At 52.6% G+C, this 27,120-nt stretch overlaps 1 protein-coding gene across 1 annotated transcript in view; it reads right to left on the bottom strand.

Moving 5' to 3' along the window:
- Nucleotides 1-1,118: 1,118 nt before the first annotated feature.
- Nucleotides 1,119-27,120, bottom strand: part of LOC311512481 (uncharacterized protein) — a 29,048-nt gene continuing 3,046 nt past the window's right edge. The window contains exons 4-12 of the mRNA XM_084613693.1: nt 26,256-26,606; nt 25,222-25,502; nt 21,227-21,347; nt 18,769-19,458; nt 12,281-12,502; nt 10,054-10,407; nt 8,774-9,124; nt 8,129-8,412; nt 1,119-6,122 (exon numbers count right to left, since the gene is read on the bottom strand). Of these exons, the coding sequence (XP_084469819.1) occupies nt 4,929-6,122; nt 8,129-8,412; nt 8,774-9,124; nt 10,054-10,407; nt 12,281-12,502; nt 18,769-19,458; nt 21,227-21,347; nt 25,222-25,502; nt 26,256-26,606 (3,848 nt within the window). The 3' untranslated portion in view covers nt 1,119-4,928. The remainder of the gene's footprint in view (nt 6,123-8,128; nt 8,413-8,773; nt 9,125-10,053; nt 10,408-12,280; nt 12,503-18,768; nt 19,459-21,226; nt 21,348-25,221; nt 25,503-26,255; nt 26,607-27,120) is intronic.

The raw sequence follows: 27,120 nt of genomic DNA, 5'->3' as shown, positions 1-27,120 counted from the left end.
AACTTGTTTGTACCTGTGTATAAGATACATCCCTGAGGGGGGGGTGTCTCTGTCCGGCCTAGGGGGCAGCGGAAAGTCCCGCCGCTGACTGAGCTGTGTCCATTGCCAGGGAGCACAAATTCATAGTATGCCCTGTCGAGTCTATGGGGAACTATCCCTGCACTTCGTTTGAGCAATAAACCTGGCCGACGTGCCTTCATACCTTACTAGAGCCTGTGGTCATTCGGGGTCTGCTGTGTCAGCGATCTGCGCAGAGCCGGGGCAGCACACGGGGGGAACGCGCACGCAGCCGACTGTTACCATCGCCCAACACGAGCTGAGTGCTGCACTGGTAACTTCTGACTACAGAGACCTCGCTACAGAGCACAGGTGCGACTCCGTGGGTGCTCCAGGGCCCAGCACCCACCGGCGGGCCCTGCCGATCAGCTCCTTCCTCTCCCTCGCGGTGCCCCCGGCTCGCCCACTGCAGGTCAGCTGTTCAGCCGCAGGCAAGATGCTCTGGGGGAAAGGAGGAGGAGCAGAGGGCAGGAAGAGGTGGAGTGAGGGTGGGGCACGCTGGGGGGAGGGGTCAGAAAGGAGCAGGAAGAGGCCGAGTGGGGGTGGGCCGTGGGGGAAGGGGTGGAGTGGGGGGCAGGGCCTGGGGCAGAGCAGGGGTCGAGCACCTCTGGGGAAACCAGAAGGTCGGGGCCTCTGCTACGGAATTAGGTCGGCGCAAGGCAACTTATGTCCACCTAAGCACGGGAGCGTCCACACTTACATTTCACGCCCGCCGACATAACATCCCTGCCACCCCAACGTAATGACTCCACCTCCACGAGCGGTGCAGAGTCAAGGTCGTTGTAGTTAGGTAGATGCAGTGACAGGATAGACACTGTGTTGCTCACATCCACGGTTACCCGCTGTCAGGAGCCGTCCCACCATGCCCCACTGTAGCAGATCGATGACTCACTGGCGCACCGCCTCCTGCTGGCCGGTGTCTCTCCCGCTCAGCGTCCCTCCCAGATCCCGGTGCCCCTGACCCTGGGGTTCTGCCCCACGGCAGTCCCCACGCTCTGGGTCTTCCCTCCCAGGGGAACCCCCAACCCTCTAAACCCACCTCGCCTCAGTGGCTACTGCCAGTCCTCATCTAGCCCCTGCTCACCGGGGCAGGCTGCAGACTGTCATGGCCGCTCATCACGGGCAAGGGGGTTGGACCAGCTGCCTCTGCCTGTCCCCGGGCTGCCCCTCTGCAGCCCCAGAACCACCTTAGGCCTTTAACTAGGCCTCAGCCTGGGGAGTTGCCAGGCTGGAGCACCCCAGCTCCTCCTCCTGCCCTTCCCCAGCCCTGCTCTGCCCAAGGTACCCTGTCTCCCAGGCAGCCAGGTCCTTCCCCCTCCAAGGCTGGAGGGAGACTGACCCAGCTCCTCCCTCAGCCCTTATATCAGGGCCAGCTGTGGCTGCTTCCCCCAATCAGCCGAGCTTTTTCCCCCGGAGCAGGGTAACTGCCCCGCTACACCCACTCTGACAGTGCAGTCGACAGACACGCCCGTAGCAAGGACGCACACAGCCGGCACAAGGAGCGAAGTGGAGACATGCCCCAGCAATGAACTTACTGCAGCGGCTGTTTGCCGACCGAAGCGAGGTTGAGTTTATTTTGTAGTGCAGACGCGGCTGTACATAGCTAAGTTGTAAGTGTAGACCAAGCCTAAGGTTGCAGAGAGCCTGAAACGCTTGCTGTGAGGTGTGAATTGCCCCGTTCATTCCCGTGGGCGCGAACTCAAACACTTGGGATGATCCTGAAGGGCCTCAGAGGGGGTGTCTATAATATACACCCACTTTCGGTTGCTCTGCCAGTGTCAAGGGGCTTTCAAGAGGCTTTAGTGTAACTGCAAATAAAGCTTTTAATGGCCACACTGTGAACTATTTCACTGCTCAACCCATGAAAGAAAGGAGAAAAGGGAACGCATTCTGAAGATCGACACCAGCCAAGCGCACGATGGATAGAACTAGTGTGTGTGTGTGAGTGAGAGAGAGACTCGGCTGGTGTGTGTAAGATGTATACATTAAGCTGTTTAAGTTTGTTGATTTTATTGCCTTATTGGGACCATATTGTTTACATCCTTGCCAAGCCAGGTGCCTGAATTACCCTGATGCTCTCAAAGCTAACCTGAAAGCTGTAATGTTGCTATCGGGGTAAACCCAGGACAAACAGCTACAAAAGGGGGGTAGTAATTAGTCCCAGGGGATTAAAAGGCCCCTCCCTATCCACTGAGGAGAGAGAACCAGGGGGCAATAAGGTTCAGCTGGGAAAGGGGTGGCTAGGGAAGCGATTCGGTTCGGCTGACTCCAACTGCTTGGGACCTTTTAAACCCCTCCCCTGGTGGAAGGAGGGGGAGAGTGAGGGGAGCCGGGAAGGGCTAGTAGGCTGTTTGCAGCAAGACACCAGACCTTCCCAGTAGGGAGGCTGCACTCACTCCCCAGGAGGGAAGGAAAACAGGCCCAAGGGACTGACTGAGGAGAGGAGTAGCAGGACCCTGTGCCACCTATAAGGATTTGCCTTGCCCCAAACCTGAGCCTCCAAGGCTAAAAAGGACGGAGCCTGCTGAGGCGAGCAAGGTATTTTGCCAGACTGTGCACAGCAAAGTTCTTGTAAGTCTTGCTGGGAATCTCCCCCTGTAATGAGACATTCTCACTTGCCCTTGGCAACTGGCCAATTCACACCAACTCCAGGATGGGGGGAATCAAAGGCTGTATACGCTGTGTGGGTGTATTGTATTGGAGATAGCAATTTCTCGCACTACACTGGCTGTGGGGAGGCGGGAGGGGGTCCCAGATGGATCAGGGCTCCTCCATCCGAGGGGACGGGGGTCTCGGGTCTTTGGCCGTGGGAGGGGTGGGGGGGCAGGTAGAAGGGGCGGAGCTGGGGCTAGTCTCCCTGAAATGGGGGCTCCACCCCCGGCCCATGCAGGGATTGTATGTAATTCCATGGAAGAGGGGAACCACAGTGCCTTTGGGATCTAAGAACATTGGGGTGGAGGATTATTAGGTGAATTCGCTCTGGTTGCACAATCTCCCGAGAGCTCTAGTCCTTCCTGGGAAGGGTTGGGAGGACTTGGCCTATTCCTGGGGGTTCCTGTTCTGCGCTAACAGCTGTGATGAACTTGTAACCACAGAAAACCCCCGATGGGGGGTTGCAGGACTGATCAGCTACCAGGGCCCTGCTGAGACTGTGGGTGAGCTCTGGGGAGATTATTAGCGCGGGCACTTTTATTGTGTTGAATGTGTTTTCTCTGCTATGCTTTCACCTTAAGGATAAATGTGCTGACTTAGAATCAGCTGGGGGCTAAGTTACACCTGATGAAGCACAGAGGATGCTGGGCAGCAGTCAGCATGGTTGGCAAACAATGCTGTAGGTGGACTAGACCTGCATCTCAAGCCTTTGAGAGGTACCAGACAGTACGGCGCATGGCAAACGTCTGTAGTGTAGACAAGGCCTAAGATTTTCTGCTCACCACACACTTACTTCCGTGCATGCGATCCAGCACTGCCCCGTCCACCAGCCCTGAATTAATGCAGTCTTCTGTGAGTGACGAGGTTCGGAAACACAAACGCTCAGTCCCGAAAGATGCCTGTTTAGTGGAGTATAAAGCAAGTCTGACGAGGGGAACACACAGGCTAGTGAACAGACACACTGTATTCGCGTCTTGCTAACCTACGGTGAGCAGGCTAAGCAATTACCTTTTAAAGGTATAAACCATCAGCTCTCGCCCGGTTTGTAATGCTATTGCTTGAAATGACTGGCTCGGGAAGTGGGGAATGGGAAATGAGGCCTTTTCCCTCCACGAGGCGCCAGCCCCAATCTGGCCCCAGGTGGGGACTGGCTGGCTCAGGGTGCAGAGGGAGGTGTAACACAGACCGAACAGCGAGTGAGGGACTCAGACCCATTTCCTAGCCGGGAGACCTACAGCATTAATAACGATACACATGGTGTTTCTATCAGCAACCGTCTTGTCGAGGTCCCCAGGCTAGTCTGGCAGGAGGCTTGGGACAGAGGAGAACAGCACGAGGGTGCAGAAATTTGCACGCCCCTGGCTCTGCCCCCACTGTGCAAAGGCGTCCCTAAGGCTGCGGGGAAAGCAGCAGCAGCTCCCGCAGCGACCACACAGGTGGCTCAGCTGCCAGGCCCAGATTTCTCGTCCCGTAACGCTGCCGCTGAGCTGAGATGCCAGGACCTGGGCAGCCCCCCGGGAACGCCCCGTCCCAGGCGGCACGGAGCCTGCTGCTGAGTGGTGAACAAGGAAGCAGAGCTAAAAGACTGAGAGGAAGTGAGGCATGCGGGTTTTTTTTAGCCCACTAGCCTTGGAGTGAGGAGACGCAGGGTGTGTTTCTGGCCTGCTTGGGGTCTCGCTCTGTGCCTCCATTTCCCCTCCCACCTTGTGTCTCTTTGTAAACTCTTAGGGGCAGGGACTGTCTCTGGCTGTGTGTCTGGGCAGCGCCCGGCCCGACGGGACCCTGATCCCAGCTGGGGTCTCCAGTAAGTGTTGCTGTAATATAAATAGACAGGAAAAGAAACAATACAAGAACGAAAGAACTGTGAGCAGGAAAGTAGAACAGGGCCAGCTGCCTGGGCTGGGAATACACGAAGGACTCAGGCTCTCTGCCAGCATCTTTCCCACACACCTAAATTCAATCATTTCACTATTCATCCGTTGACCCGGGTTTATGATGCTGGTTCTTCCAATCTAAGCCCGTCTTGTGTGACAATCTTAGCCCAGTTCCAGTGTCCAGTGGAAGCTGGTGGAGTTATGTGCTGGAGGATTACACCAGGGGAGCTCCAAAAGGAAGGACCAGAACAGGGACAAGAACAGCAGAATAAGCACATGGTGCTCGTGAAGTGTGTGCCCTGAAAATTATGGTCCTGGAAATCCTTCCTCATTTGAGTTGTCTCGTTAGCTTTCCCTGTTGTCATATGGACTGAGCTTCTGTAGGATTCTTTGGGCATCTTCAGCAGCACTGTTGAGAGAGGTTTTCAGCAGGATATACGTGGTAGCCAATGAAATTCCACCAGCCCCCAGGAATCCTACTGCTGCAACTCCTCCAGACAGCTTGAATCCTAGCACCTGTAAAGGACACAGAGACAAACCAGCTCCTGTGAATATGCCGCACCCAACCGAGGACAGGAGCTGCAAGACCACATTAATTCTAATTTCCTTGGCCAGCTGGGGCTTCATAATGGCCTTCAGCTCTTCCGCTGGTTTGCCAAATTGCCTTGTGAGAGCCGTGAAGGAGACATCATCCAGGCCAAAGACCAGGCAGTGGTATCTCATGACTATCAGCAGGATGGTTATGCCAAGAATGGTGGAGATACCGGGTATGTGAATAACCGTGATAAGAGAGGACACAAGGGCTATTTTCCAGATCTGCTTCTGCAGGGCTTCCTTTTTCTTTTGCAAGATTTGCGGAGAGGTGTTGGGCAGGGCTAGTATCAAAGCCCTTTTCTTGGCACCTGGGAGTGCTTTCTCCATGCTGTCTCGCAGGTGGGGAAAATCGTACTTGTCTAATTCAAATGCGGAAAGGAGGAAAACCTCAGGATTGATCATCTCTCCCTCTCCCAGGCACCTGATGCAGTGGTTATGGATGTCATGCAGTATATTTTCCTCATCATAGGTGGAGGGCCGGCTACGTTTGGCAGAATCCAAATCTGCATCCACCTTGGAGCGCACAAAGTAACACATCTTCCCTGCCTTCTGGATCTCCCGGGCCAGCTCAGCATGCTTACGTGTGAATCCCTCTAAACCCATGATGACGAAGAAGTCGTAGTGGACAAATTTCACCGGCTGGAGACATGGCTGAAAATCTATTGGCAGTCTCCAGAAAGTCACACTTGGGTGTTTGGGATGCTGATAAGCTTTTGGCTCCATCATCATTTCTTCCTCCCCGAGTGGGGCAGCACCTTCGTCTTCATCACATAGCCCCCGCATGGCATTAATGAAGGACAGTTTCCCACAGCCTAGCTCTCCCATGATGGCGATGTTTAACTTGGTGTACTCCAAAGCCTTCTGCTGCATTATAGAAATCAATGTAGGTACTATTTGAACTCCAGGAGCAGCCCTTGGTTCTCCCCTGTCTTTGGCAGTCTGTCCCTGAAAACACAAAAACCCAGACCAAATATTGATCATGTATTCTCAAGGGCAACATTTATAATGTAATCAGCTCACAGGAGAACCACAGCAGGCTGGAAGCGTATTTGCAACAAGCTGCAGTTAAATTGAACAAATCGCTGGTGGGAAGGGGACTGAGGACACTTTGTCCTTCTTCTTCCCCCACCCCTATACACATCAGACCTTCAAAGGTCCCTCACCAGGACCAGTGAGAAGTGGCAGCACTATCATAAAGGTGTATGTCCAGCCCCCTTTCTGCAAGGAAGGTGTGAGAAACATTCGCAGAGGATCCTTTCTGAGCATGCAGCCCAGATGCACAACTGGAATCTGATAATCTCTGCCTGTTTTGGGGACCCAGGGCAGTTTTGGAGAAGACATACCAAAGTTACACTGTAGCAGGGTGGTCACCCTGCTCTGGCTCTGAAAGGGTTAAAAGCCAGCCCTTGGAGAGGGCTAGGGCTGGGAGCCAATCAGAAAAGTCGGAGAGGCAGCCAATCAGGGCCAGTCTGGGCCCTATAAAAGAGCTGCAGGGGCAGGAGGTAGGCAGTCTTGCTCTAGCTTTGGAGAGAGGTGGAGCTAGCTGCCTGAAGGAGTGAAAGGTACCTTTGACAGAGCAGTGCTGGGGAAGGGGCAGGCTGAGCTGGGGAGCTCAGGCCTGGCAACCTCCCAGGCTGAGGCCGGCCAAAAAGACCTAGGGAAGTACTGGGGCTGCAGGGAAAGGCAGCAGGTCCAACACCCTTGCCAGTGATGAGTGGCCTTTACAGACTGCAGTTTGCCCCAGAGAAAGGGGGCTAGATGACGACTGGCAGGAGCCACTGAGGCAAGGTGGGCATGGGAGAGGGGGTTCCCCTAGGAGGGGAGACCTAGAGTGTGGGGGTACTGCTGTGGGCAGAACCCAAAGTTAAAGGGCACTGGGGTCTGGGAGGGACATGGGGCCTGAAGCAGGCAAGACACCAGCTAGCAGGGAGTGCTCTGAGGTTGATGAACTAATTCCCAGATGACCAGCAGGAGGCATAGCACCGGTGAGTCTGCGATCTGCTACATACACCTTCACAACTTTCAAACAGCTGGTGCAATTGTCTTCAGAATTGGCTTGATCTTTAGAGCACCAAGGATCTACCAAACAAGTTAGGTTTCATATTTCTGGCTTCAGTAAGTGTGAGTTAAGTATGAGCAGAAACTTTCTGAGTCGAGTGTCTGTGAGCTGGTTACACAGTTTGCAAAATCAGGTTAAGGAGCAGTTTGCAAGGCCAGTAGGAAAATGCAGCCCCTATTTGTTAGCTGGGGCACCTGTGATGAGAACTTTCAGGGCCAGGTCCTCAACTCCTGCTCTGGTTGGAAATCTGACCTAGAAAGGTAGCAGGTGGTGTGGGAGTGAGCTGGCTTCTGGTACAAGGGTCCTGTAAAGCTGGCCTAACTGGCTCTCTGCCACTGACATCTGCATGGTGCTCTGGGAAGATGTATACTGGAGGTTAGAAGAGGCTTTGGAAGTGGATTAGGCTAGCTCCAAATAAAGCACTCTTTGTCCAGAATAAGAGCGTTCACACAGGGAGTTAATCAGGAATGGTTAGTCAGAAATAATGCCCTGTGTAGGCAAGCCCTTAATCCACTTTGGACAAAAGAAAAAGGCACTCTCATTCTGGAATAAGAACATCCCCTTATGGTGTTGTTCTGGAATAGTTACTCTGCTTTAAATTCACACTTTACCTTATTCCGGATTACCTTTCATGTGTAAACAAGCCCTTAAATAAAGCAAATGTGAAGTCTCTGTGCCAAGAGGCTTTGAGTTGTGACGAAAGAAAACATGAGTCTTCAAAACCACAATCCTGATCCCTTTTTCCACGTTTGCCTGACAAATGAATAATTTCAAACGGGCAGCACGGCCGTGTGAAATCCAAAGAGAGAGACCTAGTGACCCAGCCTCCTCCCCTCGAACTAACAACCTCACACACAAACGAAGAAGGGACACAAAATGTCTGGAGCCATACCGGGGAGGAATGTGCAGGTGGACTGTGCGTGGGATTGGCCTCTCCTGGCTCCACAGAGGTCAACGGGGATGCCCGGAGTAGATGACTTCTCTCCTCTTTGTCTTTTTTATGGTCAGACACAGTCTGTTGGGACTCACTGCGAGGCGACTTTTTGTTCAGCAGCAGTTTCCGCAAGGAAGGATAATACATTCGAAGGAGAGCAAATGCTAATATCACCAGTAATACTCCCAGATCAATCAACCACAGACCATACAGTGTTGGTGGGCTCTGGACAAGCTCAGCAGCTGGAAAACACAAAATAAACCCAATGGGATGCAGCATGAGATACCTGAAATTCCCCAGGGGCACATGAGGAGGGAGTTAGACATGTCCAACAAACAGAAGCCGGAGGCTCTCAGGCATTTCCCTAGCGTGGATCACAGCTTCCTAGAGAGAGCGTGTCATGGACACCCGCCCTTCCACAGACCCCACTCCCCTTCCCATTTGCCATCACTCAACCTCACCTCCCACCTCACTGGTTATCGCCTAGACCCCCCCCCGCCCTCCTCTGCACACAGCTCCACTCCCTGCCGAGTGGAGCAGTTCCTAGCGGCCCAGCTGCCCGGACCCTGGGACTTGTGCGGTGCCCTAAGAGAGGAGCCCTACCCTTCTCCACAGCCACTCTCATCCGCACGGAAAACCTGCCCAGTTCGGGCTTGACGTGGCAGGTGTAGACCCCGTCATCCTCCAGCTGGACGTTCTTGAGTCTCAGGGACGCGTTTCCCTCATGGAATCTCTCTGGATACAGCTGGGTCCGGCCCCGGTAAGCCTCATCCTGTGTTTCCAATGGGTCCAGCTGAGAGCAGTAGCTGTGAACCAGGAGATCCGGTCCCTCCTCTTCTTCCCTCTTCCAGGTGATGTTCAGTGGCTGGTGGTTTAACTCGGATTGGAAGGAGCAATTCAGGATGATGTCCTCCCCTGTCTGAACTATGATGGGCCTTTCTGTTTCACTGTCACCTGAGAGGGAAACAAACATCCAAACAGAAGGGGGGAGTTAGGGCCCGAGCCTGGGACTCCAGAATCCTGACTTAATTCCCTGCTCAACCACAAAACCCCTGGGTGAACTTGGACAAGACACTAAATCGCCCTGTGCCTCGGTTTCCGCATTTGTACAATGGGAACAACAGCCCTGTCCTACTAAACAGAGGCCCTGTGAGGAGGAGTACATTAAACTTTGAGAAACGGCTAGATCCTATGGAAATGGAAGAGTGATAAGTGCCTACAATCAAATCCTCATTTTTCCCCCAAATTTTTTTCACCCATTTTTCCTGAAATGTAGAAATTACGTACACAGAACATATCCATGGGGGTTGGATTGAACTGGCTCATGGCCCCTTAGACTTCCCCTGGTGCCAGCCTTGTTCAGGTCCAGAATCTAAAATCTCATTTTAAGAACATGTCACACTCTAGCCTTTATGGTTGTGAAACTTATCCAAAAGTAGAGGTGGCATGATTACCATCTATAAGCACCTTCACAGGGAGAAAATACCAAGCACTAACGGGCTCGTTAATCTAGCAGAGACAGGCAGACCACGAACCAATGGCTGCCGGTATCTGCCGAGAGCCTGAAACAATCTCTTTGAGAAGCAGGAGCTGCACTGAATGTTACCCATTTCTCCTCACCACATAAAACCTGCATGGAAAATCATACGGCTAGATGGCGCTTTAAGTCACACTGCAGGGGGAGTTCTCCTTCCCCTGCCTGGGAGGTGACAGGTAGAACAGAAAGCAGACAAGATGAAGGCCAGACGAGTGTGGCATTTTTGGTGGATACACTGGCTTTGCAATGAGGCACCCATTTGCCCTGCTGGGTGATCACATGGTACACCGGGCCTGGAGCGATTGTCACGGGTGCTATGATCGGGGTACAGGAAGAGGAACCGTACTTAGCACTGTAAGTGAAATCTTCTGGGACCAGTTTCCCAGCTCACAGGTGACGCTGCAGAGGTAGGATCCCTCATCGTGGAGGCGAACGTCACTGAGTCTCAGGGATGCGTTTCCCTGGGGGAATTCCTGTGGATATAGCTGCGTTCGGCCCCTATAAGCCTCTTCCTGTCCCTCCAGCCAGTTCATCTTCAGATGGAATTTGTGAACCAGGAAATCCTGGCCCTGGGCACCTTCCTTTGTCCAGGTGATGCTCAATCGATAGAAGTTTATCTTAAATTTGGAAGGGAAGATGCAGGTCAGGGTGACGTCTTTCCCGTACTGAGCTGTGATGGCTGTCTCCTCTCCAGCAACCCCTTAAAGGAAAGTGAAGATCAGCATCAGAGTCCTTCGTCCTCCAACCTCCACCATGACCCCCGAATCTTTTTCAGATTCGCTGCTCCCCAGGAGAGAGACCCCCCAGCCTGTAAGTTGGGCCGACATGTTTTGAATACTAAGGAGGGAGCAAAGAAGTGTTAAACTGCTACCTTAATAGTTGGCCAACCTCCTAGGCTTACAGCTTTCTGAAGGCCAGATCTTGTATGTACACCAAACCTTGTCTTTTTGGAGGGTGTAAAGCTAGTTACAGGAATGCTTTTGTAACAATGTATTGGCTAATAAATAGAGGAAAAAAAGAAATGAGAAGGTGGTATGTTCCAAACTGATTAAAAGATGTACTTTTTCATGGAACAGTGAACATGTGGAACTCCCTGCCACATGATGTCATTGAGCCCAGGAGCTTGACAAGATCTAAACAGGGATTGGATGGTTAGCTGGATAACAAGGAGATTCAGAGTTAGAGGACTTAATGCTAACATACATTTTGGAAGTGAGACTGAACCTCACGCTTAAGCCAATCTCGAGTTATAAAAGATTAGCATGAGACCTGATGAGTTGGGCAGACCATCCACAGCTCTGTGTGTGTGTGTGTGTATACTGTGTATTTATATATAATTAGTACAAGTTTTAAACAGACGATTGAATACTGTACACAGCAATGATTGTGAAGCTTGGTTGAGGTGGTGGAGTCAGAGGGTGGGATATTTCCGCGGGAATGCCTTTCTGCTGAATGATGAATTAGCACTGGGCTGAGCCCTCAAGGGTTAACACGGTGTTGTTAATGTAGACTTGCACTCTACAAAGCAGCACGAACGGAGGGAGGAGACACAGCAGGGCAGTGGCTACAAACATTCACTGTGGAAACTGAACGTGATGATGAACCCAGGCTATCCCACTGGAACACACCACTCCCTCCACTTTCCAAAGTGCTGGGGGGGGGGGGGTGTGAGAGAGAGAGACGCGCATTGCCCCTTTAAGTACGCTGACCCCACTCTAAGTCCATTGCCTTTTTAAGTAGATCAGCAAGTTGAGACAGGTTTCAGAGGAGCAGCCGTGTTAGTCTGTATTTGCAAAAAGAACAGGAGGACTTGTGGCACCTTAGAGACGGACCAATTTATTTGAGCATGAGCTTTCATGAGCTACAGCTCACTTCATCGGATGCATTCCAGAAGCTGCGGCCAGCAAGCTCCCTCTGTCCCGAGCCCTGTCATGTCCTCCTCCGCTCTTTGCAGATGGGGTAAAGGAGCGGGGAGAGGGGGATACCCTGACATTAGCAGCCCTCCCCACCCCCCTTTGCACAGCAAGCAGGAGGCTCCCGGGAGCAGCTCCAAGGCAGAGGGCAGGAGCAGCACACGGCAGCGGGGGCGGGGGGAGGGACAGGTGAACTGCCGGCAATTGATAGTCTGGGAGGCTGCTGGACAGGGAGCTTAGGGGGGCTGATGGGGGGGCTGCCGGCCCATCCTGGTTCCAAGCCCCCACCAGCTCGCTCCAAGGGGCTGCTCTTCCTGCAAGCAGTAGCCAAAGCAGGCGGCTGCCAAACGACGTTAGAAGGGAGCATTCCGCAACTTTAAACGAGCATGTTCCCTAATTGACCAGCGACTTAACGTTAACAGGATGCCATTGAGTGAGGAGTTCCTGTAATAATGCACAGCACTGAGCACAACGGGGCCAGGGGCCAGGAGTGGGGTTCTTGTGTGTTACCGTGATACACCTAATAAACAGCATCAGAACGTACCGCACCGAGCAAAGTGGGGTCCTGGGTTGTGACGGGGGCTTCTGGGCACTGAAGTCGTTATCACCAGCATCATGACTCCTCAATAAGACAGAGGCGAGCAGAGCCGGAATACTTACCGCAGAGAGTCCACAGCACAATCGCGTGAAGTGAGCAAACAAGACTGACTCGCGCCATGGCATGGAGCAGCCTGCGTCTACCAGCGAAGGCAGGACAGTCTGTGAAGGGCTGGCTCCTGCCCCAGGCGATCCGCTGAACATCAGGAACGAAGGCACAGGGTGCGATTCCCCTCTCGCTCACCCCGGTAGCGCTCAGGCGTAACTCCCGGCTGGTTCCAATCTCTCATATCCTATGTAATTTAATAGCCAGGAAAGCAAAGGGGTGGAAGGATTTGGCAGGATGCTGTGGAAATGCCTTTAACAAATGCAGACCTGGTTTCTCATTAATGCTAACCCCCCCTTTTCCCTGGTGTAAATGACATTGAATGCAATTCCATAGCAGGAATCCAATTCTCTCCGGCATCCCAGGGGAAGCCGAAATGCAGCACCACCCCTCTAGAGCAGCAGCTCTCCGCCTTCCCAAACTACTGTCCCCCTTTCAGGAGTCTGACTTGTCTTGTGTACCCCCAAGGTTCACCTCACTTAAAAACAACTTGCTGACAAAATCAGGCATAAAAGTACAAGTGTCCCAGCCACACTATTACTGACAAAGTGTTTCCTTTCTCGCTGTTGCCATATAATTATAAAATAAATCGATTGGGATATAAATATTGTACTTACATTTTCAGTGGACAGTGTATAGAGCAGTGTAAACAAGTCATGGTCTGTATGAAATTTTAGTTTGCACTGACTTCGCCAGGATTTTTTATGTAGCCTGTTGTAAACCGAGGCAAATATCTAGCTGAGTTGATGTACCCCCTGGAAGACCTCTGGTTACCCCCAGGGATACACGTACCCCTGCTTGAGAACCACTGGCCTAGAGAAAGGGGATTGTTTTCTATTACAAATAGAAAATGGAGGGGGGGGGCATGTTTCTGTGCTGGGAACTGAGGGCTTGTGCCTCTCCCAGAGAAAGTGTACTTCCGATCAGACCGGAGAGCCTCCCCCATGGCCACATGCTGCCCAGCGTCCTGCAACGAGTGGCCTGACCCTGGCTAACTCGATGGCCCGTGTGGAGCATTAGGAGCAGAGCCCAGCTCTGTGCCATTATTCATCGGTATGTGGCGTTCAGGACACCTAAAATGGCTGCTCCTCAGCAGCTGGTACAGTGCCTCTTTGGCCTTCAAATAACCAGTCGCCAACAAAACAAGGCCCAAAGCCAAGAAAGGCCACTTACCAGCTTCCCTCCCGGGAGCCTCTGGTGCCCCGACTCTGCAAAGAGCTTAGAGTGATTTGTGTTCGGTTTCCTATCGCTCTCATGGCCTCTCTGCCACCGACGCCGAGCAGGGTGAATGATCTGGAAAGTGAAAGCAACCGGCAGGGGTTTTTTTTTTCCTGTTTGCTTTGAAAGCAGTGAGCAAACGAGCCGGGAAGCTGACCTGCACCAAGAATCCTGAATGTCACAGACGGTGGGAGATTGGGGCAGGTCTGCACTAGAAATGGACATCGGCATGGCTGTACCCCCTAGAGTATCTGGGGAGACGCTCTAAGCCAACGGGAGAGAGCTCTCCCCATCTGCTTCGTAACTCCACCTCCGTAAGAGACACTCTCCCATCCACATACAGCTGTCTACACTGCGGGTGTGGGGATTTGTCACACCTCCCAACCCCCCTGAGTGTAAGTGTGTAGTGCAGCCCTGGCCAAAGAGCTGAAGGTGACGCTGCCAAATTTCCTGGGAGGACGCTCTTTGACTCTTGCCAGAGGGTTGACGCGTGCCCTGATGGGGTCCCCTGGCAGAGAGCTGGGTTAGCTTGGCAGGAACTGGTCAGTCTCAAGCTAAGAGGGCTTGCACGTACTCAGTGCTTGGCTAGGAAAGCTCCCAAAATCCAGAGAGCGCTGCAGGGAGCAGAGTTAGTGATCCAGTGCTCAGGGGCACTCTCCCCAGACAGTCAGGGCTGGCCCCAATGCCCCAGGCCAGTGCTAGGGGGCGCTGTGCTGCAGGGAGTGGGGTCAGGGGGCTCTCCCCTGGCACTCAGGGCTGGCCCCGATGCCCCAGCGGGGCGCTAGGGGTCACCGATCTCCTTTCTGTGGTGTTTCCAGAGAATCATGGCCATGTCGGGCTGGATGGGATCATGCCGTCCAGCCCCCTGCATCGAGGCAGGACCAAGTAAACCCAGACCTGCCCTGATTGGGGTTCGTCCAGCCCCACTGGGGCTAGATGGCCTTGCTAGATGTGTCGTTTGTGGGTGGCCAGGAGAGGTGGCAGGGAACTGTCACTCTTAGCAGACCAGGTGGACACTTGTGTGCCCTCCATCTTCTTGCCATGGCTTTAGCTCTCTCTGGAGTAAGGCTGGATAGGGGCAGTCCCCTAGTCCTGGGGGGCCGATGGGGAGACGCTCACGCTTCCTCCCAAGGAGTCATGGTTTCATAACCCCAAGACATGTGTGATTTCACCTTTGCCTGTTAGCTGCTGGTTACAGGTGTCTGGCCATGTTTAGTGAGCTGATCCTGGGCACAATGCTGCCTCTCTCAAAGGCAGAAGGAAATGGTGCATCTTGGGCTAAACCTGGAGGGGTCTGTATGGGTCTCACTTCATTTATTTATTAGGTGCATTACGGTAGCTCCAGGGCACTCTAATCATGGGCCAGGATCCCCATTTCGCCAGGCGCTGCACGGACACAGAATAAAGTCAGTCCTTGCCCCAAAGACCTTCCAGTCTAAGAGAAGAGAAGCCAGCTGGAGCCAGACAAACGGAAAGGGGAGGGCAAGGAAATCACAAGGCAGTTTAGCCCAGAAGATGTTTACAGGGAGATCCCCCCAAGCGTGAAGGAGAGCGCGGGGGTGTCGTGTCACCGAGGGGCTTGTCTGGAAATGTACCAAGCGGGAGATCGAGGCTGGCAGCAAGGGCTGACCCACGGTGGGAGTGCGAATGAGAAAGGAAAGGTCGGGTGGGGATTGGCCCTGAAGGCCTGTCTGAGTGAAGAGAAGCAGCTGACATTTGAGGAGCTGGAGAAGGGGAAGCCAGTGCAGGGCTGCAAAGCAAAGAGAGGGGTGGCGTAGACAAAGCAGTGGGCTCAGGGAGCGATCTCGGAATACCAGGATGGGCAGGGATGGTGTCCCTAGCCTCTCTTTGCCAGAAGCTGGGAATGGGTGACAGGATCATTTGATGATTCCCTGTTCTGTTCATTCCCTCTGGGCCACCTGGCACTGGCCACTGACAGGATCCTGGGCTAGATGGACCTTTGCTCTGACCCAATAGGGCCGTTCTTATGTTCTTATGCATCTGAGCAGGGCAGGATTGCATTTATCAAGGCTGGAGAAGGGGATGTCACAGCAATCGAGATGTGAGCCAGGAGGAGTTTTAGCTCTGTGGATGGATGGGAAAGGCTATTTCTAGGACCTCTATTTTGGCGGGGGGTTAATTTCATTTCTCAGGGTTTATTTTTAGCAATTTTGCAGTTCTCTGCAGAGGTCCAAAAATTGGACTTTGATTTTGTAAATACTCACTCCAAAGAGTAATGTCCGTTATATGCATTGCTCATTACAATAGTATATACTTGGGCTTGGCAGACTTCAACTAATAATAGTGATGTTTGTTTTTAAGCCTTTTGTTCCATTTGTATCTATTTAAATTTCACAGTTGCGGGAAAGTATGAAGGGGGATCAGATCAGTAGCGTGGCTGGCGGGGAGCGGGGCAGCGGCCGCTCTCCCACCGAGCAGAAGTGACCGTCAGGTCAGGCAGAGCTCCGGGTCTTCGGCGGCGGGTCCTTCACTCGCTCTGGTCTTTGGCGGCATTGGGTGGGCGGAGGGTCCTTCAGGGCTGCTGAAGACCAGAGCCAGTGAAGGACCTGCCGCCAAAGTGTTGCCGAAGACCCGGAGCGCCGCCTGACACCCCCCCCCCCCGCCGAAGACCCGGAGCTTCACCTGTTTTCTCCACCTGGCTACGCCACTGGATCAGATACTAAGTGTTGAATGATGGTAGATGCTGAGATTCAAAAAGTAAAAGCTTTATAACCATTAAAACACAAATTGTCAATATCCCATGTCAAAATACACCAAGTAAATAGTCTTCAATCAAACTTCGATAAGTTCTCAAGCAGTGTTTCTCTGACTCTGCCTTTCTGTACATTTCAGTTATTATCAATGGAGATATTTTTTCCTTCATGTTTTGTGGATGTCCGGTGAAATTGATGCTTACTGACATTTACCAATAAAAACAAATCCTTCCATGCCTGTAATGAACAATCTCTCTCTGGAACGTTTCCCAGTGCGCGTTTACTGTAGGACTGTTTCAAACTATGGCAAAAAACACTAGTGAGCCTCTAGTGTGCAGCAGCCGTGCCCACACAGAGAAATTAATGCACCCCATGACGGAGCGGTTTAGAAACCACCCCCCTGCAGTCAGCGTTACCACTCGGGGTGGGTACAAGTAAAAGTTTCTGGTGTTTTGGCGGGATGCATTGGATAAACGCCATTGTGGTTTTGTATCCGTCCAAAGAGCGCAGTGACTGTCTCGGTTCGCCCATCTATTCGACATTGGTGAGGCCTCATCTGGAGTACTGTGTCCAGTTTTGGGCCCCATACTTCAAGAAGGATGTGGATAAATTGGAGAGAGTCCAGCAAAGGGCAACAAAAATGATTAGGGGTCTGGAACACATGAGTTATGAGGAGAGGCTGAGGGAGCTGGGATTGTTTAGCCTGCAGAAGAGAAGAATGAGGGGGGATTTGATAGCTGCTTTCAACTACCTGAAAGGGGGTTCCAAAGAGGATGGCTCTAGACTGTTCTCAATGGTAGCAGATGACAGAACGAGGAGTAATGGTCTCAAGTTGCAGTGCGGGAGGTTTAGATTGGATATTAGGAAAAACTTTTTCACTAAGAGGGTGGTGAAACACTGGAATGCGTTACCTAGGGAGGTGGTAGAATCTCCTTCCTTAGAGGTTTTTAAGGTCAGGCTTGACAAAGCCCTGGCTGGGATGATTTAACTGGGAATTGGTCCTGCTTCGAGCAGGGGGTTGGACTAGATGACCTTCTGGGGTCCCTTCCAACCCTGATATTCTATGATATTCTATGTAGTTGTTATTGCTCAATATGCTATACGATCTGTCCCCGCTTGTATTTCGCTGTGGTATTCTGATACCTTTCCCAGACCTGAAGAAGAGCTCTGTGTTAACAGGGGGGCAGGTTGGAGAAGTTTTGGTGGTGCCCAGAACAGGTCCAAGTCCCCGTCCCCCCTGCTTAAGGCTCTGGGAGGGAGTTTGGGTGCAGGGTGCGGGCTCTAGGCTGGGGCAGGGGATTGGGGTGCGGGAGGGTGTGCAGGGTGCAGGCTCTTGGAGGGAGTTTGCGTGCGGGAGGGGGTGAGGGATCAGGCTCTGGGAGAAGTTTGGGTGTGGGGGGAAAGGGGTCAGGCTCTGGGAGGGAGTTTGCGTGCGGGAGGGGGTGAGGGATCAGGCTCTGGGAGAAGTTTGGGTGTGGGGGGAAAGGGGTCAGGCTCTGGGAGGGAGTTTGGGTGCGGGAGGGGGTGAGGGGTGAGGCGCTTACCTGGGGCAGCTCCTGTAAGTGACCCGCACCCCCTTCCGGCAGCAGTTCTTAGACCGGGGGGCGCAGGGGGTCTCCATGCGCTGCTGCCTGCAGGCACCACCCCCACAGCTCCCAGTAGCCGCAGGGGCAGCATGGAGAGACCGTACCCCCACCCCCTGCCCAGGGGCCGCAGGAAAGGGATCTGGAGTGGAGTGGGTGGGCAGGAAGCCACCTGGGCCCCCCTGCGCCGGGGGCAGCATGCAGGCTCAGGGGACGCGCCACGGGAGGCGTGCATAGGCAGCCGCCGGCACGGCCGGGGGAGAGACCTGGCCCTGAACTTTGGTGGAGCCGGGCCCCCGTGCTCTGAATATTGGTGGAGCAAGGGCACCACAGGCCCATCCAACTCGCCACCCCTGTCTGTGTAAGCTCCAAAGCTTGTCTCTCTCCCCAACAGAAATGGGTCCAATAAAAGCTATTCCCTTCCCCGCCTTGTCTCGCTAATATCCTGGAACCAACACTGCAAACAACACCATTGTGTTGTCATTTTCTAAGATCGCTCTGGCTGTTCTCGTTAGCTATATAAATGGCCAACCCCTCTTTGAACCTTGCTCAACTCTTCGCCTTCATGACATCATGGGGTGGTGAGTTCCCCACACTGTGTGAAAAAGGAGCTCCTTTCTTCGATTTGAATTCCCAACCTTCACTTTTATTAAATGCCCCCTTGCTCTTGTGTTAGGGGACAGGGAAGACAGAAGCTCAGCGGCCAGGGGAAAGGGGGTGGGGGCAAAAGGGGCAACGACATTAAAGTCAGCTGGGTACGGGCCCTTGATCATTCTCATGGTCCTTCTCTAAACCCCCTCTAGTTCTGCCATATCCTTTTAGAGATTTATATGAATATTTTCGGTATTATAACTTGAAGTTAGGGCTGGTTTCTGACTCCGCCTGGCTGCTTTTTCCTTGTGCAAGATTTTTGGGGAACAAGAGCTCAGCCAGGGAAACGACTCCCAAATTCTCTCTGTAATATTTCCTCTAGAAGAGGGAAGTCGTGCCGGCCATATTCAAAGCTAGACAGGAGAAAAACCTGCGGGGAAGTCACCCCTTCTCTCTGCAAGTGTGTCATGCAGGTGTCTCTGATTTTCTGCAGAATTCGCTCTTCATTATAGGTAGAAGGCTGATGCCTCCGGGCAGGAAGCAACTCCTGGTCCACCTTGGAGCGCACAAAATAAACCTTCTTCCCCGCTCGCTGGATCTTCCGGGCCAAGCCAGCATGGGTGGCTGTGAAGTGATGGGAGGAGAAGATAAGGAACGCATCGTATTGGCTCAAGCTGAAGAGATCAAGGTCTGTGTCTGATTGACGCTTTGTCGGCCCGAACCCCGGCAGGTCCCATATAGTAATATTGGGCTGTTTGGGAAGCAGGTAAGAAGTTGGTACCATTGTTGTCTCCACCACCCCGGTTTTAGCAGCACCTTCCTCTTCATCACCCAGGCCTCTAATGGCATTGACAAAGGATGATTTCCCAGCGCCCGTCTGCCCCAGGAGAGCGATCCTACACCTGGTCTTTTGTGATGACCCCCCATCCTCCTGCCACGCAGAGTCCACTTCAGAAAAATCACTTGCTTCAGAAGTGAACTTGTCGCTCCAGGAGTCCGCACTATCCCCATCCGAGCCCAGCCGCCGGCCTTGGAAAAGGAAAAGAAACGTTTCAATTGCAGTTGGCTTTAAAAGTCCCTGTCAAACATGAAACTCTCAACTCTGATTTCAGCCTCCAGTGATGTTCCATAGGGGGCTGGCAGGGCTCTTCCCCACGCATGGCTGGGACGCTGCTGTGGGCTGCCCATTCGTGATTCCCTTGTGGGTCATTGCCAGCCTCTGTCATTTACAGCATCCGTTAGGCAGGGCTTGGAAACATCCAGTACATGCCCATATCTGTAGCTGCCCCTACCGAAAGCTGCTCGCTTGTTCTCCAGAATCACGGCTTTCCTTTTTTAAAGTAACTCTCTAAGTGTTATGCTTGTGGAGAGAATCTCAGAGTGATGAGTTGAGGGTAACAAATGCAGAGATGAGTCTACAGATAACCTGGGGCAATAGATGTGAGAGGAGGAACTCCCCGAGTGTTACTGATGCAGCGCTTGCCTGAGTCTGCAGAGAGCCTGAGACCATCGCTGGAATAGCAGGGGACTGCAGGTCAGGATCAAGGGTCACTGGCAGGGCTGAGGGGGTGGGGAGCTCAGGGCTGGGGTGGCGGGGGCTGCAGGTCAGGACTGAGCTGTGTCTCTGCCTTGTTTAGTGTCTCCTCCTCTTGCCTTCCGCACTCACAAGTTGGATTTACAATGGAAGTGACATTTTACCATAGATCACACCCCATCCACAGCCCAGGGTGGCCAGGAGACAGCATGTGGGGGGGGGGGGTCAGGGGGGGAGGGTGGCTGGAATGTGTGTGTGGGGGACACAGCAGCATTTCCCGTCCCAGTCACCAGCAGACCCAGTTGATGCTTTTATCTCTGCTCCAGGCTCTGTGGGGAAAGCTATTTTCAGCCTTCTGAGCTCGCCCATGACTGTCTGCCTGGGCTGAGGAGCTCGCCCCCAGCTGCAGTTCCTGGCGGCCTTATTGGAAATCCTGGGAGGTGGGCGGGCCCTTCCCCCGTTCCTGGGGGGACAAGAAACTTACAAACGGAACCAAGAGCCAGAACCTGGTCTACAGGCGGCTCCCGCCCATTCAGCTGGCTGTGATGGTCAGGAATCAGGGCCTGCAGCAGAGCTGGTCTCTGGGCAACCTAACGAGCACAGCCTGGAGTGGGCTCCCTAACTGGCTACTCCGCCTGATGAGCTGAAAGAGTCAGCAGACCGGCTCTGGAGAAGCAGCAGTTTGGGGGCTGCTCAAAGCATGTGCCCATGGCTGTGATGATCCTGCCCTGCTTCTGCCTTGCTCCTCTCCAGGTAACCTGGCTCGACCCGCAGCCCCAGTTCCTGATTTCTGACGTGGAGTAACGCACACGCAAACCAGCCCCTGACTTTGTATTAGAGTCCAAACACAGAGCGGGGGCCCCGTAGCACTGGGCACTGCACACCCTGACCGAAATCAGGGCTGCATATTGTTGGGTGCTGCACAGATGCCAACCAAAATCTGGGGCCCCACGGCGCCAGGCGCTGCACAAACCCAGAGAGAGACATTCCCCTGCCCCTAAGAGCGCCCAATCTCTTTAACATCTTCATTCTGCTCTGGAAGAAGGGAGCAACTTGTTAGTGACATGCCTAGATATGAAATTGGGAAGACAGCAAACACGTGTGAGAAATAATCCACAGAGACCTAGAGAGTTAAGAAATAATGGGAGGTCTATGACATAAACCTTTTGAATTAGTTTTTTTGAATTAGTTTTTTAGAATCATTCTTTTGAATTAGTTTTCCTTCTTCTGTGAAAATAGCACGGCTTACAAGTGGGACTTTACCTTTCTTGCTAGGCTTCCGGGCAATATTTCTGGGAACCTTTTCCCTTGCAGGAGACTTTCCACGAGAGAATTTTGGCTGTTTTGGCTTCTCCCATGCGCGTCGTTCATCCCAGGCTGGTGTCTAGAAAAGATTGACATTGGAGTGAATAGAACGGCTGCGTTTACATTGCAATCGGCACAACTCTGATTGAACTAGCTCGTTTAAAATAGAGGCGTGACTGCAGGGGTACAGGCAGCGTCTCAGGCTAGCTGCCCCAGGACGTGTCTAGGATCTCGGACGGGATTGTACCCGGGGGCTACGGCTTGCGTCTCCACGGCCCCGCTGCGAGGGGCTAGCTGGATCGGAGCCGGCATGTGCATCTCTGCCCACGCTGGGAATGATACGTCCCAGCTGCAATGTGGATGAACGCTCTGCATCACCTCTGCTGGGCTAACAGGAGTGAAGGTAGGAAAGGCATAAAACCGTATCCTCCGCCTGAAGGCCTTGGCGAAATCCTTGGGGCAGGTGAGCGAGGCAAGGCTGGCAAGCCATAAGCTGAAGCAAGCTCCTGGTGCCCCGTTTCTTCAAAATCTCAACAGGGAGGGAAGCAGGAGCCCCTTTTCTCCTCCTTTGGGCCTGGCTGCAGATGGCTTCTGGCTGCGCTGGGGAGGCCTAATCCACAGGCTGGTGTTTACTGGGTGCGTTACCGTCTCGGCACAGGCTGGGTGGGGCCGGTAAGGACTAAGGTGGCCGGTTCTTCGTGCCAGCAGCCCCCCCCCCCTTCACCTCAGCTTCACTCCTCTGACTCCCTGTTCCCCTCGGCACCCCCTGTACCCCCCTTGCCCCTTCCCCTGTGCTAATGCAATGCGCCTCGTTTCCAGCCCTCCCATTGCTCGCTCCGCTGGTGCGTTCTCCCCCTTCCCTGACCGTGTCTATTTAGACAATAGTCTTTCATTGTTTCCTTGCCCTCCCCCGTCCATCTGGCCGTCTCCAGCTGGCGTCTCTTGGCTTCTACATAGACTAGAAGCTCTTTGCGGCAGGGACTCTGTTCTGTGTTTGTGCAGCGCCTGGTGCACTGGGGTCCTGGGTCAGGATAGGGGTGCCTGGGCACTACCGCGATACACCTAATAAAGGACACGAATAATGCACAGCGCCCAGTGCAGTGGGGTCCTGCAGCAGGATAGGGGCGCGTGGGTGCTACCATAATACACCTAATAAAGGGCACTAATAATATCACAGTGCCTAGCACAGTGGGGTCCCAGGCCAGGTTAGGGGTGCTACCGTAATGCACCTAATAAACAATAGGTTTTTATTATTAGGGGTTAGACTTGATGACCTTTGTGGTCCCTTCTAACCCTGTGGGTCTATGAGTCTATTATTATTATTTATTATCACATTTCAATTTTCTGCTGTAATTTTCGAAACAAAACAAATTCAATTCAAACCAACTATGTTCATTCTCAAAATGTTGATTTGTTTCCCTTTTTTTAATTTTCAGGAAGTGGTTTTTTTTCCCTTTTTGGCATTGGATAAAGGCGGGGAAAGGTTTTTTAAAAGTATGATAAAGTGAAGGACAACCTGCTTCTCCCACCTTTCTAGTGTTTTCCAGCTAGAACCTGGAAAACAGTAAGAAAGGGATTGAAAATGTATTTTTTCCACACTAAAAGAAAAGGAGGACTTGTGGCACCTTAGAGACTAACAAATTTATTTGAGCATAAGCTTTCGTGAGCTACAGCTCACTGCATCGGATGCATTCACACTGTTTACCAACTTTTGCCAATTGGAAAAGGGGGGGGGGCAAAGTGGCTGGAAAACCAAAAATGGGAAAAACGTGGTTTTTGAAAATCATTTTCAGCACAAAAAAAATATAGTTTCCAAAACCCTTATTTTTTAACCTGGAAAGTTTTAAAAACTGGAAAACTTTGGTCAAAAAGCCATTTTTCATCATAAGAATGTTTCAACGGTACCATTTTGACCAGCTCTAATTAGACTTCACCTTGACCAGAGGCGGATTAAGATTTCATGGGGCCCTGAGCTCTTCCACTTGCAGTCCCCCCCTGTTCCGCCCCTACCCCCTTCGGCCCCACCCTGTTCCACACACAGTCAGCCCCATTCTCCCCCTACCCCCCCACTGCGGCCACACAACATTGCTCCTTTCTGCTCCCCCCCACCCCATGGCCCCGAGACTGGAGAAGCTCTGTCCCCCTCCCCTGCCATAGCCCTGAGGCTGCAGCAGGGAGCTGGAGTCCCGGGGGCCCTAGGCGTAGTTTGACTGCTATATCTCGGGGGACAACTTGCGCCCATGCAGGCTGAAGCGAGTCCCCTGGGTTCACTGGCTCTCTCCTCCAGCCTACAGTGGGACCTGGGCTGCCGGTGCTGTGGAGGGGACAGGACTGCTCTGGGACTGCTCCAGTTACCTCCTTGCTGGGGCTGCTGCTGCGCAGGGAATGCCACATGCTGGGCTCCTGGTTCCCCCCGCCTATCCCCTTCTCCTCCCCTCACCCCACCTCCCTTTGCTATGCCCCCCCCCCTTCCCCGTGGGCACTCAGGGTTGTAGAGGAAACAGACGGGAACTAAGGAGGCGGCATCCAGCTGCTAAGGCAGGGCCCTCCGCTGCTTCCTTCCCCTCCGCTCCCCGGGAGCCAAAACATGCGGGGTGGGGGGGTAGGGGGGGGAGCGTTCACAGAAATTGGTGGGGGAGTTGCATGTGACCCCCCCCCACATGTCTTGCCTCTGTTGGGAGGGAAATGCGCCCGCCCCCCCCGCACCCTCCTAAGTTACACCTATGCCCGGGGCTGCAGCTGGGGTCCAGGCACTGCGGCTTCTCCTGCAGGGGAGCAGGGTCAGAACACAGGGGCCCCATTTTTCCAGGGCTCCCCAATTGGCCAGGGCGCCTGCACACAGGCCCCATCAACCCAGTGGCTAATCCGCTACTGATCTTGACGGGTCAAAAGGAATGGATCACAGAACTAAAAATGAGTGGCTGTTTAGAAGCAAGTGGTCATGACTTGGTCACATTTGTCATGTGCAATCAGAATAAAGTCCCAAGCGGTAATATAGATACAGGGTGTTTTAACAGGGCCAGTTTCTGAAAACAATTACAATATGTATCAGCTGGGAGAAAGAATGTAAAGAGAAAACTGTCAATGATAATTAGGAATGGTTTAAGAACATTTTACTAGATGCCCAGAAAACTACAATCCCAGATGAGAAAGAGTTTAAAAAAACAGCCTGCTTAGAGATGAAGTGAAAAAGCTTCAAAAAATAATATGTAACAACTGGAAGAAAGGAGAAGTTGATAGCAATGACTACAAATTAGAAGCTAGGCATTGTAGAAAATTGATGAGGGAAGCAAATGGACACAAGGAGAAATGTACAGCCTCCAGAATTAAGGCAATAAGAATAAGATCACAGTCTATAAATACCTACATGGGGAATAGAAAATTGATAACAGAGGGCTCTTCAGTCAAGCAGAGAAAGGTTTGACATGATACAATGGGTGGAAATTGAAGCTAGACAAACTCAGACTGGAAATAAGGTTTAACTGTGAGAGTAATTAATCACTGGAACAAATTACCAGGGATTGTGGTGAATTCTCCATGACTGGCAATTTTAAAATCAAGATTGGATGTTTTTCTAAAGGATCTTATTGGGGCAGTTCTCTGGTCTGCGTTATCCAGGAGGTCAGACCAGAAGATCAGATTTGTCTGCTCTGTCCGGAATCTATGCATTCCTGAGCAATTATAAACTCCTCACAGTCCATCCAGGTGCGGGGTACCTGCACCATGACATTTGGTGTCAGAAAACTATCAGCCTTAAAAATTCTGGTGGAGAAGGGGAGGCAGGGAATTTTTTTCTTTGTGGCTGGAGACTGCTGAGTGCAAATGTAATTAAACAGAGGGATTTCAAACAGGTAAAAGAAAAATGCTCAAAGCGGCATAAACCCTCCTCACATCTGTAACGAAGATGCCTTCCAATAGACACACCAAGGAAAGAAAAATGTTTTGAAACTCACCTGCCAGGACTCTCGAGTCTGTTTGGTGGTATCCACTCTTATGTCCCACAAGAAATATGCTTCCGGCTGCGCTCTTCCCTCCACGTTGTCATTTTTCTCCTCATAGTCATCAGACAGACGGATATCTGTCTGTTCAGCCTCCAATTGGAAGGCGTGTTTGGATGGCCTCAGTTTCCATCGGACGGGAAGACGATGCATTTTAATGATGATAACCATTACCAACAGGGAAAGAGCAAGAAGAAGAAGAAGAGGTGCCCAAAAGAACCAGACACAACTGGCGCCTGTAAGAAATGGGGGGTGGGAGGGAAGAAAAATCCACAAAACCCAGAATGCTTCTGTGAGCACAGCAGGGTCCCAGGAAACGCCCCCCAAGAGGGGTTGGGAATTTCAGATACCTTTCCCACTGCCACGAGTCCGGGGGATGGCCAATATTGTCAGAGCTGCACAGAGAGATCATCTCTTGGAGACTTCTCCTCCCATTTGCTCGTAGGGTTCCCACCTTTCTGCTGGTAACCAGACCCACGAGGAAGCCACGCCCCCTTCTTCATCTCTTCCCACCAAGGCCCCACCCCGTTGCTTGCTCCTCTCCCCACATTGCTCGCTGGATCGTCTCAAGGGGCCCACCAGCAGGTAGGAGGTGGCCTTGGTTGAGCAGGGGCTGGGGTGGGGTAATGACCCGGTGCCTCCCTCCACCCCGCGGTAACTGGACTTTTGGTTTGGGTGCCACTGAGGGTTGCCAGGTCCCAGAAAACCACCCAGACAGAGAAGCCAAAAACCAGAGTACCTGGGTAAAAACAAGACCGTTGGCAACCCTATTTGCCTGTGCTTGGGCCCTCTGACCTCTTCCCCTTTGCTACCACTGAGATTCACCAGCGATCGCCTTGGCCCCCCATGTACCATCTCGCTGAGCCGTCTGACTCTGCTCCCCAGTGGGTTATGGTGATGTGATAACCCACTGCCACGTGGAGCAGTTCCTAGCGGCCCAGCTACCCTGACCCTGGGACTTGTGCGGTACCCTGTAAGAGGAGCCCTACCCTTCTCCACGGTAACTCTCATCCGCATGGAAAACCTGCCCAGTTCGGGTTTGACGTGGCAGGTGTAGACCCCGCCATCTGACAGCCGGACGTTCTCGAGTCTCAGGGACGCGATTCCTTCGTGGAATCTCTCCGGATACAGCTGGGTCCGGCCCCAGTAAGCCTTATTCTGTCTCAGCATCTGGTCCCTCCCATTATAGTACGTGTGAACCAGGAGATCCCGTCCCTCTGCTGTTTCCTTCTTCCAGGTGATGTTCAACAGCCGGAGGTTTTGCTCAGGTTCGAAGGAGCAGCTGAGGGTGACGTCCTCCCCTTCCTGAACTACAACGGGTGACTCTCGTTGTCTTGCCCCTTAAAGAGAAAAATCAATATTTTTTTGTGGAATTTTTCAGACACCAACCAGTGGCTCATGCACACACAACTTGCATACGCTGTAGTCTAAAAGGTAACCACAACACAACACTTCTCTGTTGGTGTTTCCTCAGGGAAACAGCCTGCACCCATCTTCCATTCCACCCCAAAATCTGTAACTGCCAAACCTGAGTGGATTCGCAGAAGGGGAGATGGTGGTTAATACTGGAGTTAGTGATGGAGGGTGCCAGAGAAGCTTTGGTATCAAGGCCATGGATGCACCAAGACAGGGTGAGAGGATTTCCAAAGGGATTCAGGTGCCTACAGCTGCAGAGAGGTGCTTTTGAGAATCCCTCTATGTGCCTAAATCCCTTGACTTCAATGGGAATTAAGCAACAAAAAATGGGAAAAACATTTTTTAGGGGGGGTGACAATTTGCATTTAGTTGAAAAGCTGTTTTCCACCCAACAAACGTTTGGACAGCATCATTTCGACCAGCTGTAGCCTCAGAGGC

The sequence above is a fragment of the Lepidochelys olivacea genome, assembly GCF_965140295.1.
Source record: "Lepidochelys olivacea isolate rLepOli2 genome assembly, chromosome: 24".
Lineage (NCBI taxonomy): Eukaryota > Metazoa > Chordata > Testudines > Cheloniidae > Lepidochelys > Lepidochelys olivacea.
This window is presented reverse-complemented; position numbering and strand designations above follow the sequence as displayed.